General features: G+C 54.3%; 1 protein-coding gene across 6 annotated transcripts in view; it reads left to right on the forward strand.

Moving 5' to 3' along the window:
* The window catches only part of TNS1 (tensin 1), a 197,724-nt gene that overhangs the window by 172,099 nt on the left and 9,069 nt on the right, over nt 1-16,556 (forward strand). For all 6 annotated transcript variants that reach the window (XM_082658097.1, XM_082658098.1, XM_082658101.1 and 3 more), the window contains 8 exons: nt 3,493-3,691; nt 7,082-8,148; nt 10,935-11,021; nt 11,741-11,872; nt 12,280-12,372; nt 13,309-13,386; nt 15,211-15,282; nt 15,535-15,703. In XM_082658097.1, the coding sequence (XP_082514223.1) occupies nt 3,493-3,691; nt 7,082-8,148; nt 10,935-11,021; nt 11,741-11,872; nt 12,280-12,372; nt 13,309-13,386; nt 15,211-15,282; nt 15,535-15,703 (1,897 nt within the window). The remainder of the gene's footprint in view (nt 1-3,492; nt 3,692-7,081; nt 8,149-10,934; nt 11,022-11,740; nt 11,873-12,279; nt 12,373-13,308; nt 13,387-15,210; nt 15,283-15,534; nt 15,704-16,556) is intronic.

Raw genomic sequence — 16,556 nt, forward strand, 5'->3', positions numbered from 1 at the left:
TTTTCTAATATCTCCAAACTTTCTAACGTACAGTTCCATTGATGTTCTGTGCAAACTACACTCAGGCTCCTGTCACTGTGTCTGGGCCAGAAGGAGTTAGTGGGGGCGCAGCCTTGAGTGATGGCAAACAGAGCAGATGGGAGTCAGCATCTGTGGTCCCAGGCTTGGCACGGTCCTGACTTTGGCACCAGGTGGTGTGGGCGGCCTTACCTCAGCTCTGCTGCTGGTAAAAGCAGTATGCGTACTCTTGTACAGGATGGGGTGCTTATGTGAGTCGGGAATATAATATGAGTTGCTTACCCACTTCAGGTCTTGGCAGGAAACAGCTGTCTCATTCCAATGGGGCAACCGAGGAGACAATGGACTATTTAGAAGGTCTGGGCAAACCGACGAGGGATGGTGAAGCACCCCGCCACCGGGTGGCCCTCCTAGCAGGAGGTGGGAGCCATCCGCCCGCCAGGCCTGGAGGACAGGAGGGAGCCGGAGGAGAGGGCCCCCGACTGGAGCTGGGATCTTGGGTGGAAGATGCAGCCCTGGCACTTTGACCTTCTCTCCTCACCACCCCCCCAATCCCCTCCTAGTCTCTCCTACTAGCCAGCGGCTGAAGGTCAAAGCCATGTGGAGCCCTGAGGCCAGGGGTCTGGGGGGTGCGGTCGGTAAAAGCTGGGCTGCAGGGACACAGAGCAGGTTGGGGAGTGGATCAGAAGGACATGGCAGGTGGAAAAGATCACCGACTTCAGGGCTCACCACGTGCATTTTAGCTTGACCTTTTGGGGTCAGCAAGAATTCAAGAGAAGGAGAAAAAGGAATGTGTGCCTTTTAGGTCTTAGTTATTGTGCACCTCTGTGTGGGTGGGGCGGAGGGTAAAGGTCACACATCTACTAGTTTGTGGGACAGAAACTTATTGAGGACTTACTGTGTGCCAGGCACTGCAAATACAGATCAGCAAGGAGCCCGGGGCTGCCAGGGAGCAGATGGATCCCCTTGCCATCTCTGGGTGGGAGAGAAGGGTGCTAAGCGCTGCGAGCACCAGCGTGAAGCCGAGAGCCTGGAGGTGTCCAGGAGGAGTTTTCAGAGAGTGACCCCGGGGTGAGGGATGGGCAGGGAAGGTGGGCTCTGGCCTTGGGTCACAACTGCCATTTCTGTGGGCGTGAGGGGTCCTGTCTGAGGTCTCTTCTGTCAGAGTTACCCCAGAGCATGGAGCCAGCCCCCCAAGGCTAAAGACACTGAAATTCTCGGCTCCCTGATTTTCACCTGGCGGTATGTGCAGGGCCCAAGAGCAGGACCTGGGCCAGACTGCCTGTGTTCCTAGGCCAATTCTGCCACAGTCTACGTGTGGCCCAGGCAAGACCCTTACATTCTCCAAATTCTACTCTCCTCATACAGTTGTTTGCTCTTTTTACTATTATTAATAGCCCTGTGGAGCTGGGTCTTCTCTGGCTGATGGGCTGGCGTTCTGGGTAGCAGCCAACTCTGGGTGTCCCAGGAGGCTGTGGCCCCTCTAGGCCACCCAGAGACAGCATTGAGAGTCAGGAGATGGTAGCCGTGGCCGCTGATTGGCTGTGTGTTCTGGGGCAAATCGCTCCACCTCTCTGGGCTGAGCAGACAGGTTACATCAGGAGCCAGCAGTCTGTGGCCAAATCCGGCCCATCATCTGTTTTTGTAAAGAAAGTTTTATTGTAACACAGCCACGCTCATCGCTTAATGTATGGTCTGTGGCTGCTCGCGCGATAGCAACAGCAGAACTGAGCAGCTGTGAGAGAGACCGTCTGGTCCTCTAAACCTGAAATATTTACTGTCGGGCGCTTTTCAAAAAAAGTGTGCTGCCCGTCTCTTTGCTCCAGCAGGGCCTCGGGCTTGGACGGCATGGCATCATTGCCTTTGGAGGGGCTGTGGCCTGGGGTTCTGTGGGGTGGGTGGGTGGCCCGGCCTGGATGAGGGGGTTTTTGAGGGCGTCTTGTTGGCCTCAGCCCACGTGGACTCTATCTCTGGGTGCCGAGGTGGTTGGTCCTGTGTCACCCTGGGCTGGGTCCCTGGAATAGGCTGCCCCATGCCTGTCGCTTTGCAGACCTCTTGCCCCAGCCCCATTCACTGTTGCTGTTGGTTGGAGGGAACTCCGTGTGGAAACTAAAAGATACACTGGCAGCCTCTGGCTGGAGTTGTATGCAGACCGCAGGCCTCCTCCGTAAAGGGTCCTGTTCTAAAGGACCATCCTCTCCCTGGGTCCCCAGGCCTCTGGGCCTGGATGCAGGATATCAGGCCTGGAAGTCACCTCAGAGACCAGGGCCTGTAACGGCCCCATAACGCCTTGGTGATTGGGCTCCTTCCAAAGTAAAGCTTTCTTTGGGCTGAGGGGAGGGGGCGATTCTCTGACTCAGTGGTCAGCACAGTCCGGCCGCAGAGGCTCCAGGGGCCTGCCCTCTGCCCCCGCCCCCAGGGCTGCACAGACTCTGCAGTTCTTCCATTTCTGAGGCTGGTTTCAGTGGATGCCCTAATTGTGGGCAGAGGGTAGGTGTGTGCTCAGATCATGTTCCCCCTGGGACGTCCTCAGGGACGGTGCCAGGTTTGGAGGTGGTAGGAACGTCATCTATCCCTGATTCTGTCCCTGGAGAAGCCCAGAGTGCCCTGCTTCTTCTTCCTGTTTGATAACAAGTTAGTCTGGGGGCTGGCTTCAGAGGCCGGGATCGGGGGCCGGGAGGGGCGCACAGCACTGGGCGGGGTGGTGGCCCGGGAGACCCGAGTCCTGGTTGTACCTCCAGCCGCTTCACTCTCCAGGCCTCAGCGTCTGCATCTGCAAAATGACTTTTCTGGCACTTGCTCCTCCCCCCTCCCCCGCCTAGCCTTCCTCTCAGGCCATTCTGAACACCAAGTGGGATAATGATGTCAGTCTCGGGAGGAATGCTAAGTGTGTCAGGCAAGGTGGGTGGGTGTGTCTTGGCATGCAGGGGCTGGGCGTGACTCACCCGCACAGGCCTGTTGCTAGGCCAGCAAGCCTGTTTCTGGATTCTGGGTGTGGGGAGGAGCCAGCATGAGCCCTGGCGCTGTCCCGAGATGCACGGCTGGGCTGGAGCTTGGGGTCCACGAAGAGCTCCTACTCCAGCGGTGCCTGGGGAGCCTAGAAGGGCCTGGGGGCCTGGGTAGCAGGTCATAGAAAAGAAGCAGCTAGAGGGGATACCAGTGAAGGATGGGCATCCTGGCTCTAGGAGGGAGGATTCTGTGATGGCTGTGTTTTGGGGTCCATTTCTGGGAAGATTCTCAGAACGAGGCCCCGGTTAAAGGTTCCTTGAGGACTCTCACATCTTCTCCAAGATGCTGGGAAGAGGGTGGGCCTGGGAAGGCAGAAGCCCTGGAGAATTGCCCTTTGCCTGCTTGGCTGTCCTTTTGGGGTTGTCCCCATAGGCCCTGGGGAAGGGGGCTCCCTGGAGGTTGGGTGGGGTCCGCACTGCACCCCTGTGGATCCAGACTCAGTCCCTGTCCCCTTGCCCCTTCCAGAGCCCCGGAGCTATGTGGAGTCGGTGGTGCGGACGGCAGTGGCTGGTCCCCGGACTCAGGATCCTGAGCCCAAGAGCTTTAGCGCCCCGGTTGCCCAGGCCTATGGCCGCGAGACACCCCTGAGGAACGGGACCCTGGGAGGCTCCTTTGTCTCCCCCAGCCCCCTTTCCACCAGCAGCCCCATCCTCAGCGCTGACAGGTAAGTGGGGAGGAAGATCCAGGCCTGGGACAGCACAGATGAGGCCTCTTGGATCTGTCTAGGGCGTGGACAGGCAGAAATCACATCCAGGTTGCTGCTCCTGGGAAACTAGCTCATCGGGGTGCATGGTGAGAGCATCCCCTGAGTGCCAGCTCCCCAGGGAGAGTATGAAGGTGAACCAGCCATAGTCCTTACCCCAGGTTTATTTATTTATTTTTTAAAGTTTTTTAAAAATAAATTTATTTATTTCATTTATTTATTTTTGGTTGTGTTGGGGTCTTCGTTGCTGCATGCAGGCTTTCTCTAGTTGTGGTGAGCAGGGCCTACTCTTCGTTGCGGTGCGTGGGCTTCTCATTTTGGTGGCTTCTCTTGTGGCTGAGCACGGGCCGTAGGCACGTGGGCTTCGGTAGTTGTGGCTCACGGGCTCTAGAGCACAGGCTCAGTAGTTGTGGCGCAAGGGCTTATTTGCTCCGCGACATGTGGGGTCTTCCCGGACCAGGGCTCGAACCCGTGTCCCCTGCGTTGGCAAGCGGACTCTTAACCACTGTGCCACCAGGGAAGCACTTTTTTTTTAATTTAAAAAAAATTTTTATTTTTATTTTTTGGCCACACCACGTGGCATGCGGGATCTTACTTCCCAACCAGGGATGGACCCTGTGCCCCACGCAGTGGAAATGTGGAGTCTTAACCACTGGCCTGCCAGGGAAGTCCCCTTCCCCCAGGTTTAAAATTGAACACGAGTAATTACTATGTGGTGAGTGCTTCCTATGTGCCAGGCATTTTGCTAAGTGCTTTCTGTTTAAACCTCACAGCAATCCTATGAGGTAGGTACTATTATTATTCACACTTCTCAGAAGAGGAAACTGAGGCAGAGAGACATAAAGTAGCTTATTCAAGGTCCTACAGCTACATAATAGCAAAAATAGGATTCAAACCGAAGGTGTCTGGCTCCGGAACCCACATCTCTATCCTTCCCCACAGACCTGCGTTATGGTGCCTGACGGTCACGGGGTGAGAGTCAGATGTGCCCAGAGCAGATGTTTAAGCCACGAGCTCAGAGCGAGAGGCCGCTATTTCTGCCTTGGGTTGCAGAGAGGGTCTCTGGGCGCTGAAAGTATTTGTGCTGAGGCCAGAAGGATGAGCAGGGGTTGAAAGGTGAAGGGGGAGGGAACGGCCCTTCCAGAAGGACAGCACGGCAAGGACAGAGCCGGGGGGTGTGGAGGTGTTGGGCGTGGCGGACTCGGGCACGCAGCTGCTGGTGAGGGGTTGCTGTAGGGTCAGAGGAGGGATGTCTTGGCGGATGGCTGGCTGGCATTCTGAGGCGGGTCAGACAGAAAGGGTAGCCTGAAATTTCCCAAAGAGTGAGCCTCCTGTGTTTGGGGTGCAGTGAGAAGCTGCTTGACTGGGGGTGGTGGTGAGACTTTATGATGGGGAGACAGGGAAGACAACATAGGAGAGGGACCCTGAGAGGAGCCTAGGCAGGGCAAAGGGTGCCAGGCGGGGAGGGGGCCCCAGAGAGCCTGCCTGGAGGCCGGAACTCGCCTCCAGGAGGGGAGCCTGCCCCTACCATCCCTTCCCATAGTCCACTGCCCTTCCCAGCCCGGGACCCCACGGGGCCCGGTCACTGTCCAGCCACCTCTTCACAATTCTGCATGTGGAGGGGTGTGCCAAGCTTGCGGTGTACCTGCACTGGTCCAGCGTAATGCACCCCTCCTGGGTCGGGGCGTGGGGCGTGGGTGAGCAGAGGCACTTTTCTTCTGGAGCTAAGAATTTGAAACCTCAAGCCAAGCACACACACCCCAGTCTACCTAACCCCTCCCCAGCCTCCTGATGGGTCCATTTTTGGAAAGGTCTGCCTCTGGGCAGAAGCTGCATTCTTCTTTTAGAGGAAAGGAGATTTTCCTCGCCTCTCCAGCCACCCTTGCTGATATTCAGGGAGTGCTGACATTAGGAAGTTTTCACCATTTCTCACTCCTCAAATTCCTCCTGCAGTAGGCCTCAGGAAGCCAGCTTCCCCTCCAGAACTCCATTTCCATGTCCCCAGCCCCCGCTGTGCAGCCTGACCTATCCCCCCATTCCTCAGAATCCAGGTTATTCTGTACCGAAGTGGTGTTCCACTTTGGCCCCTTCTGGGATGCGAGGTAGACTTTGTCCTGGCCTGGCCCCTGCCCTTCTCCCTGCCCTTGGCTCGTGCCTAGCCTTCCCACCTCACATCACCCAGGGGACCTGAGCTTATCCAACCTGGCCCAGGGTGTGGCCGGCCAGCCTCCAGACTCCTTCCAGTCTGCGGCTCCAGGCTTTGGAGCATCTCTTATGTAAGGACCTTCCCCACCCCCCTGCCCCAGGGGCTGCTGGTGCAGAATTTGCCTGCTGCCTCCCTGCAGCTGCTGCTTATGCGTGGTCTCTGTCAACCTTTGTCTCTCCTGCCATATCATCGAGGAATAGAAGTTTGGGTCTGGAAGGAATCAGAGTCATCTAACCTATTTCCCTCATTTTACATGTGGGAAAACTTTTAACAAACAGAATCCAGGTTTCCCAACTCACAGGCCATGGACTTGTATCAATACTTAACTTCAGAGGAGAACCTTTGACTGTGGCCATTCCCCCGGGTACAGTGCCCTCTGAACCGACTTTTATCAGTCTTAGAATTGAGAGCGACCTCTGAGCTCATCTCATGTAACCTCCCAATGGAGGAAATTTCCTCCACAGCATTTGGGTCAAGAGGTTGGTCAGTCTCTGCTTAAATGCTCCTAATGATGGGAGCCTCATTACCGTGTAAAGCGGCCTGCTCCATTGGTGGCCAGATCCAGTGGCTAGAATGCAGATCTTATAATGAGCTGAAATCTCCTGTGAGATTTCTTCATCTTTGCTGTTTTGGAGCTACCCAGGAATGGATGCCCAGTTACACTCTCAGTGTTTAAAGATGCTGATAGCACACCTGGGGAAACTGAGTCAAGGTAGGATACTTCCAGTAGGAACAGGATCCAAGTGGTTTAACCCCCTCTCCAGTGTTCAGTTTCTGTGATGCTGGAGGGGGCAACAGGACAACCACCTTCAGTTTCGATAGGAGAGATCTCTCTCTGACCTGTGGTTGAGCAGTCAGGGTGGTGCTTGAGGATACATGGGCTTTGGAGTTAGACACAGCTGAGTTGAAATCCTGGTCTATTATGAGCTGTGTGGGTGTGAGCCTATTGCTTAACCTCTCTGAGCCTCAGTTTTTTCTTCTGATGTCCGTAGGGTGACGTATCAAAGCCCTAACTTTCCTGTGCATGTGAGGGGAGCTTTTATTGTCATTATTAGTGGTTGGAGGGAGGGCTGAGGGTTCACTGAAAGCCTGTCCTTCACTAAATGCCATTTGGTGACATCTTGACCTGCCCCGTCTCTCTCTAGCACTTCAGTGGGGAGTTTCCCATCAGGGGAGAGCAGCGACCAGGGCCCGCGGACACCCACCCAGCCTCTGCTGGATTCTGGCTTCCGCTCCGGCAGCCTGGGCCAGCCCAGCCCTTCGGCTCAGAGAAGCTACCAGAGCTCTTCTCCTCTCCCGACTGCGGGCAGCATCTACAGCAGCCCCGACTACTCACTGCAGCCGTTCAGCTCCCTGGAAAGCCAGGCCCGGTCTCAGTTCGGTGTGGCGGGTGTCCACATGGTACCTGGGAGCCCTCAGGCACGGCACAGGACAGTGGGCACCAACACTCCCTCTAGTCCTGGCTTTGTCCGCCGGGCCGTGAATCCCGCCATGGCTGCCCCCAGCAGCCCCAGTTTGACCCACCGCCAGGTGATGGGTCCACCCGGAACTGGTTTCCATGGTAACACGGTCTCCAGCCCCCAGAGCAGTGCAGCAACCACTCCGGGAAGCCCCAGCCTGGGTCGGCACCCTGGGGCCCACCAGGTTTCAAGCCTCCATGGCAATGTGGCCACCACTCCAGGGAGCCCCAGCCTGGGCCGGCACCCTGGGGCCCACCAAGGCAACCTGGCCTCCAGTCTCCATGGCAACGCAGTAGCCAGCCCCGGAAGCCCCAGCCTGGGCCGTCACTTGGGAGGGTCTGGATCTGTGGTTTCCGGCAGCCCCAGCTTGGACCAGCAGGTGGCCTATGGTGGCTACTCCACTCCTGAGGACCGGAGACCCACGTTATCCCGACAGAGCAGCGCCTCGGGCTACCAGGCCCCTTCCACGCCCTCCTTTCCTGTGTCCCCTGCCTACTACCCCGGCCTGAGCAACCCCGCCGCCTCCCCCTCGCCAGATTCAGCAGCCTTCCGGCAAGGGAGCCCAACACCGGCCTTGCCAGAGAAGAGGAGGATGTCCATGGGAGACCGAGCGGGCAGCCTCCCCAACTATGCCACCGTCAACGGGAAGGTGTCCTCCTCGCCTGTCGCCAGTGGCATGTCCAGTCCCAGTGGGGGCAGCGCCGTCTCCTTCTCCCACACTCTGCCCGACTTCTCCAAGTACTCCATGCCAGGTGCGCCCTCCTTCCATGTCATCTCTCCCGCTGACAGATGAAGCCCAGCAGTTAGGGTATCTGTGCTAGTCTCTGTTCTGACATCTCCTTGGTAGACTGAAGCCCACCAGTTAGGGTACCTGTGCTAGTCTCTGTTCTGACATCTCCTTGGCAGACACAACCTTGGGTTGATCACTAACTTCTGGGCCTCAGACGCCTTCCCTGTGTAATGGGAGTTGGAACCGTGGTCGTGGCAGCCTTCCCTGTGTAATGGGAGTTGGAGCCGTGGTCGTGGCAGCCTTACCTGTGTAATGGGAGTTGGAGCTGTGGTCGCGGCAGCAGTGGGGTCAGGGATGAGGAGGTAGATGCGGTGATGGCACTGCTGTTACAATGATCTTCTCCATCATCGTAGCCACCACCACTTGTTGAGCACATGCTCTGTGCCAGGCTCTGAGCCAAGGACTATCTCATCAGTCCTCATGGCCACCTGGCAAAGTGGGTATGATTTTGCCCATTTTGCACATTTCACACATGGCCACCTGGCAAAGTGGGTATGATTTTGCCCAATTTGCACATTACTTTTCCAGCCCACAGCACGGTTCCCACCTTTTGATCCCCACTTTGCGCACATCACTAATAATAGATCTGGCAGCCGGAGCGACATGGCACAAGGCCGAGGGTTAAGCATTTTTACTGGAGTCTAGTTTCTACCAACCCGGCTTCACTGAAGCCCACGCAGTCTTGCACACTGAATTCTTCTCTCATCGTCAGAACTGGGCATCTTTTGCCTCCACTTCGAGGGCTCATTTTCTAAACAAAAAGGTCAGGGTGTCAGCTGATCTGCAGCTTCTCAGCCAGATCTCCAATCTGACTATGTACAGAGCAGCCCTGGAGCCCTGGGACATTCAAGGAAGATTTAGAATGCTGCAGGCAGCCTGGGATGGGTCCCAGCTGCCCAGATTCTCAGTATCACTCCCAGGTCCTGCCCTGAGCCTGCCAAACGACACTGCACACTCCTGCTTCCTGCTGCTCGCCAGAGACATCTGGTTCCCAGCCCCAGTTCTTGGAGGATGCAGAACTTCTAGTAGTTGGGACATTTCCTGTTTCCCACCATCTTTCTTGCTTAAAATAGCCATGGGAGTCAACACAGGAAGGCACATGGGGCTGTAGCCACCTCTGACAGCTCGTTAGACAGGCCCCAGCAGCCCCAGGGCCTGGGGCTTTGGAGCCGAGAGAGGCAGCTTGCACAGTTGTACAGCCCAGCTGCCTAGCCCAGAGGCCCTGCTAAGTGCACAGCTGCCAGGAAAAGGAGCTGACCTACCCCATCTCTGTCCTCCAGAAACAGATCCCAGAAGCCTAGCAGAGTGTAAATGACAAGTTGAAATTGACTAAGTGCCCGACACACAGCCTAACACACATCTCTGGTCTGTGCCCTGAACTTCACAGCACCGTGAGCACAGGCTCCTCTGTTCCAGCCTCTCACTGACGAAAGGAGTGGAAACGTGCAGATTTGGAATATTCTTTTTCACCCTTCTCCCCATCCTCCCTTTGTTTTTTTTGGTGCCAAAAGATGAAGGAAGAGGTTGGAGAGTGAGACCCACATGTCCTAATACCCAGCCAGGAAGATATGGTGTAGCTGGCACCAAACTGGTTGCTGCATCTTCTTACCTGGGAAGGTCTTACAAAAGCCTTTCTGTGGACCATCTGTGTGACTTGGGCAAGTTGCTCTCCCTCTCTGAACCTCACATTCCTCACTTGTAAAGTAATAGGTTGGATAAGGTGCTCTCTGAGCTCCTCCAGAACCTAACATTCTATGAAAGCATCCCTCGTCTGCAGAGGGTCTGGGATGGGGATGTCTGCCAGAGAAGTGGGGTCTGTGACTCTCAGATGGCCTCTTAATTCTAGGCCAACCCTTCTCCTATTTGTCCCAGGCAGGGCAGGAGCAATCTTTTTGCTCTACCTGAGGCAGAACCTGGGCTTTCCATATGGGAAGTGAGGCGGAGCTTGGGGAAAGTGGACAGAAATGTGTTTTTCTGCTCTCATCCTCAAGGTTGTTATGATAGAGTTGGGAAATTGAGCCCATGGAGAAAGGGACTAGCAGGTGGGAGGGAAACTTCGGGAAGGGTTTAGTCTGAATCTTCTAGAGAAAGGGGGAGATGGGATGGACTAGGGCTCTCGCTGGCTTGGTGAGAATGCTATTCAGTCTCTTCAACAGGAGGGCAGCTCCGTGAGCCACGGTGGTTGTTGGAAGACAGGGGGAGGATGTGAAAGCAGGTCAAGGCCCCTCCCAGCAATGCTCTGATGATGTCTGAGCAGGCCAGCTTTCTGTGTTAGTTTCCTAGGTCAGCCGTAACAGAGGACCACACACTTGGTGGCCTAAGACAACAGAAATTTATTCTCTCACAGTAGCTGAGGCTGGAAATCCCAAATCAAGGTATTGGCAGTATTGGTTGCTTCTGGAGACGCTGCGGGAGACTGTGTTCTAATCTCAGCTTCTCATGGTGGCTGGCAGTCTTGGGGTCCCTTGGCTTGAAGGTGCATCTCCCTAATCTCTGCCTCCATCTTCACATGACACTCTCCCCTTGTGTCTCTCTGTCCCTTTCCTTCTTTTTATAAGGACCCCAGTCATATTGGATTGGGGTCCACTCTAATCCAGCACGACTGCATCTTATCTTGTTTACATCTGCAAAGACCCTATTTCCAAATAAGGTCCCATTCACAGGTGCTGGGGGTTGATTCCAACATACCTTTTTGGGGGACAGAGATGGAGACTCATAACACCTTCTTTCCCTCTCCTTCTCCTTTAGACAACAGCCCTGAGACGCGGGCAAAAGTGAAATTTGTCCAGGACACTTCCAAGTATTGGTACAAGCCCGAGATCTCCAGAGAGCAGGGTAAGTGCTGGGTGGTGCTGAAGGTCCTGGGGTCCATCTGAGGTCACAGCTGGCGGCTGCCCACCTTGTCTTCCCTGGGCAAGGGACATAAGCAGACTCATTCCTCTTTGCAGTAGGTGGTGGTCACAGAGAGGAGCTGGGACCAAGGTTGGACAGGAAGAGGCACCTCCCCACAGTGAAGCGTTGGGCAGCAGAAGCAGTGGTTGTAGCTGTTTCCTTAAAAGCAGCAAAGTCTTGGTTTTCCAGGACAAAATGAAAGGCTGGCCGAGATAGTGTGAAACCTTAGCTCTCCATCTGCATGATGTGGGAGATTTTTGCCCATTTTACAGAAAAATACATAGTTGGGATTGTGGGGATGGAGATGAGAGGCCTCAGCCCCTAAGGGAAGTCTGTGTGGATGCAGGGCAGGGTGACCTCCAGCCAGGGGTCAGAGCCGGACAGTTTTCTTGGAACGACCCCATCTATTCGTTTACTCACTGTATGGGCTGCTTTTGTGCTATGATGGCAGCGATGAGTAGTGCCTGCAAAGCCTGAAATATTTACTGTCTGGCTATTTATAGAAAAACTTTGCTGACTCTAGTGTAGGAGGACCCTTAGGAGTGTTTACATTTTAACTTTAAGGACTCTCATCTCACCTGAGAAAGAAAGAGTTTCAAGACCTGATGAGACTGAAGCCAGTGCATCAGTTTCTCATTTCCCCTTCTCTCCTCCCGATTCAGCCATAGCCCTCCTCAAGGACCAGGAGCCAGGGGCTTTCATCATCCGAGACAGCCACTCCTTCCGAGGAGCCTATGGGCTGGCCATGAAGGTGTCTTCGCCCCCTCCGACCATCATGCAGCAGAATAAAAAAGGTAACACCAGCTTGTCCACTGGGGCCTCAGGACTAGGTGGTCCCTCAGTCTCTTTAGGTCCTGAGCTGCCAGAGGACGAGGGGTGGGTATGTGGGGTGGGCAGGTCTCTTAATTCTCATGGGAGCTGGTCCCTTCTAATCAGACGCTTCAGAAGAGCAGGTCTTGGGCTTGGTGATGATTGAGGTCAGAGAACAGGGAAGCAAGATGACTGGGACCCTGTGATTGAGTTTCCTTGAGGGGTGGGCTAGCAGTGGTGGTCTCTCCATCTCAGGGCTCTGGCCGTGTTATCGCTGTGACCCTTTCTCCATCACAGCCCAGCACACTGGAGAAGTTGGAAGTAGTGCTGGGAGGTGGCGGAAGGACACCGTGGGCAGTGACGCATCCACGTTTCTTTCTCTTCGTCCCAGGGGACATGACCCATGAGCTCGTGAGGCATTTCCTGATAGAGACGAGCCCCAGAGGAGTCAAGCTCAAGGGCTGCCCCAACGAGCCAAACTTCGGTGAGCTGTCCCCGCCTCCGTCCCCACGGTCTCAGGCCTGTCCCAGGCTCCCCGCTGCAGCTTCTGCCCGTCACCCTTGTCATAGACGCAGCAGAGAAATGCACGGCGACTCCCTTCCTCTGTGCTGTGGTGCCTTCACCCTGCCAGATCTCTTTCTGTATTTGTCCTACCCCGCGGAAACTTGCTATCATTACCAGTGGAGTAACAACTATAACAACAGTTGCCTTTATCCACTACCTACTATGTGAAAGCCACCTTAGGTACCTTATATCACTTCTGGTGTCCCGACCATCCTGCGTGGTAGGTGTCATCGTCCCATTTTACACACGAGGGAACTGAGATTTATCCAGGGACACACAGCTAATAAGTTACTGAGTGGGGATTTGATCCCATCATCCTCTGACACTTCTGCTGCACTCTCCTGAGTGGAGCCCTGGCAGCTGGAGGGACTTAGGAGAGATGCTGAGAGTAACTTTCGATAAAGAAAAGTTGTGGGGGGCTTCCCTGGTGGCGCAGTGGTTGAGAGTCCGCCTGCCGATGCAGGGGACGCAGGTTCGTGCCCCGGTCCGGGAAGATCCCATGTGCCGCGGAGCGGCTGGGCCCATGAGCCATGGCCGCTGAGCCTGCGCGTCCAGAGCCTGTGCTCCGCAACGGGAGAGGCCACAGCAGTGAGAGGCCCGCGTACCGCAAAAAAAAAAAAAAGAAAAGGAAAAGTTGTGGGGCAACCGTCTGACGGCTAGAGTGAGCCTTTAGAGTCTTCTCCCTTGGATCTTGCTGTCAAAGAGGGAATGAATTTTCAGTTTTGTGGAGGGGATGAGGGAGAGGTAAGAACGAAGCTAAAGATTATGGACAGTGGGATGGGGTGGGTGTGCTTCCTCAGTGCCCCCGACGTGCTCCCAGTAACGCTGCCTCTGCCGGCTGTCTCCCTCCCTGCAGGATCTCTGTCTGCCCTGGTCTACCAGCACTCCATCATCCCGCTGGCTCTGCCCTGTAAGCTGGTCATTCCAAACCGAGGTAGGAACCTGAGACTCCTCGCCCTCCAAGCGCACCCTTGTGCTGGCCTCCTTCACGTCTCTGCCCAGCCAGCTGCTCCAGAACATGCGCCAGGCTTGGAGGAAACGGGTCATGTTGCCAATCTTGGGAAACTCAAAACCACTCTCCTCTTTATTTTTTCTAATAAAAAAGAAGGGAAAGTTCATTAAAAATCTTAATTCCAGAAACACACATAATTGACTTGCCAGATTGTTCCAGAGAAAATTCTCTGGAGGCTTTAAGAATTCATACTTGAATCCTGAGAATTACGACTCATCCCAGGGGAGGAAATAGAAGCAGGAGACAGCCATGGGGAGGACCGTGTCCGGAGGGTGAGATGGGCATCAGTGGGCAGGGCCGAGGGAGGGGGGAGGGAAAGGCAGAGGTAGGTCATGGGGCATCCAGGTGTGGGAGGGCGGTCTGAATGGAGAGGAGAGAGCACACTCGAGGGACCTCTTAGGGATCCACATGGCGTGGGAAGGAGACAGGAAGCCCAAGATGTCCCTGGAGTTTCTAGTCTGCATGGCTGAGAGGGTGTTCCCTCGCTGAGGGGACATCGAGCTAATGGGAGGAGCAAGCCCTCTTTTGATTGTGGGAAGTACAAATAGAATTCAAGGGCTTTAGGACGTATAGGGCGAGAATTTGAGTGAGACACTGCGGCTGGCAAAAGAGATTTCAGCTCCTCTTAGAGAGGTGTCCCAGCCTCGGAGGAAGGCGGATGGACACCCCAAACCTTTCAACAGCACAGGCTTCCATTATGTAGCCCCAGATACACGGGGCTCCCGCGAGGGGAGGGGAATATGCCTGGCCCTGAACTTGAGGTCTAGGAACTGGTAACTGGGGTGCCTTCTCCCCATGCTCTCTGTCCACTAATAGGATATTCGGAATTGTGTCCGGGACTTGCTTTCAGTCTCTCTTGGAGGTCCTGGGGTTATGTCCATAATTAAAACCTCCAATATTATTTGGCAATATCTATGTATCCAATTCGATTCATTGAATTATTAATGATAATTGACCACTATTATCAACTTAAAAGTTCAAATACTATTTAAATAGCCCTATTAACCACATGATTTAGACACTAATTAAATTATATTTCTAAGGAATTTAGCAAAGTAATTTAATAATTATAAAACTGCTCTTTATTTACATTGTATAAACCAGTGGTTCTCACAGTACGGTCCCCAGACCAGCAGCATCAGCACCCCTGGGAACTTGTTCAAAATGTAGATATTCTCAAGCCCCCCCTAATCAGAAGCTTTAGGGTGGTGCCCAGAAATCTGTGTTTTAACAAGCCTGCACACCAACGTCTGAGAAATGCTGGTATAAACAATACTCAGTTCTTATTAATATTGAAATTGTAGTTGTGCTGCATTGTGGTTTAATGAATTGGGCATTTACTGATCTACACATAAGATACGTCCATGCAAAACAACCATACCAGATGCCACTTGAAGGCTTGCTTTATGTCAACGACTAGACTAACACTGTACACGGAACATCTCAAAAACCCAGGGAAGTGGGCGCTCTCATCATCACCTCCATTTTATACATACTTGGCAAGTGACTGGGTGAGCATCTGAACCCTGCTCTGTTGGACTCCACAGCTCCCAACCAGTGTGCTGAATACTTAGAGCAATCACTGGACATTCAAACTGGACACACGTGCTGACTGCCAGGGCTTATTATGAGAAGCGGTATCCGTTGCACAAAGTATTTGCAGAGCTAGCCTGAGGCCCAGCCAACCTTGTGCCTCTTTCCAGCTCTGCAGTTTTAATTACCAGCTGAATTAAATTTTTGTCTCAGACCCCACAGATGAATCAAAAGATAGCTCGGGCCCTGCCAACTCAACCACTGACCTGCTGAAGCAAGGGGCAGGTGAGTGGCCACCCCAGACGGGATCCCTGCCCAGGCCTTTCCTCCCCCTGGCCCTGTACCCTCCTGCAGGTGCAGGCTGGATATCTCTCCCAGACCCAGATGTCTCTGGGCAGACCACATTTCTGTGTGCAGATGCCTCGGCCCAAGGCTGGCCTGAAATTCATCTGCTCTCTTCTTCCCGAAGAGAGGACCTGGGGATGGTTCCCACCCACTTCGGCCCCCATGACACCTCCTTGGGTGGGTTTCTTCCAGCCTGCAACGTGCTCTTCATAAACTCTGTGGACATGGAGTCACTCACTGGGCCACAGGCCATCTCCAAAGCCACTTCTGAGACACTGGCTACTGACCCCACGCCGGCTGCCACCATCGTCCACTTCAAAGTTTCTGCCCAGGGAATCACACTGACTGACAACCAGAGAAAGTAAGATTTTTTTTTGGGTCTTTGTTGCTGAGCGCGGGCTTTTCTTTTTAGTTGCGGTGAGCGGGGGCTACTCTTCGTTGCGGTGCGTGGGCTTCTCTTGTTGCCGAGCACAGGTTCTAGGCGCACAGGCTTCAGTAGTTGTGGCACGCAAGCTCAGTAGTTGTGGCTCGCGGGCTCTAGAGCGCAGGCTCAGTAGTGTGGTGCACGGGCTTAGTTGCTCCGCGGCATGTGGGATCTTCCCGGACCAGGGATTGAACCCATGTCCCCTGCATTGGCAGGCGGATTCTTAACCACTGCGCCACCAGGGAAGCCCAGTAAGGTTCTTCTAATTGCTTCTGTGTTGGGCTCCCCCCAACCCTGTGACCCATCCATCCATCCACTTTCTCACCCACTCACCAATTGATCCATCCATTCCTGCATCTATTCATCCCCCATTTATCGTCACCCACCCATTTATCCCTTCACTAATTTGTCTCCCTCTATCCATCATCCATCCATCCATCCATCCTTCCTTCCTTCCACAAATATGCCTGCACTTGTTATACAGCTGTAAACGCAACTGATAAAAGTCCCTGCTTTCTAGAGCAGAGGCCCTTCCTCTCACGCTCTCTCCCCAGCCCCTTTTCTTCCTCCTCCAGAGTTCCCCCGTTTCTCATTCCTCAATGCCAGTTTCTTCCTTCTTTTCCTAGCCTCTAGCATTTGAGACATGTTTCTATGAGACATCTCTCTGTCCCTATGCATGGCTTTATGTCCCCAAAGGGAGCAGCCCAGGCCATCATGCTCAGAAGGGAAAGGCTGTGTCGACCTGTGACAGCCACAGGTGGTGGCCTGACCTGAAGGAGGAGTCACTTCA

The sequence above is a fragment of the Grampus griseus genome (genome assembly GCF_964374135.1).
Source record: "Grampus griseus genome assembly, chromosome: 7".
NCBI lineage: Eukaryota > Metazoa > Chordata > Mammalia > Artiodactyla > Delphinidae > Grampus > Grampus griseus.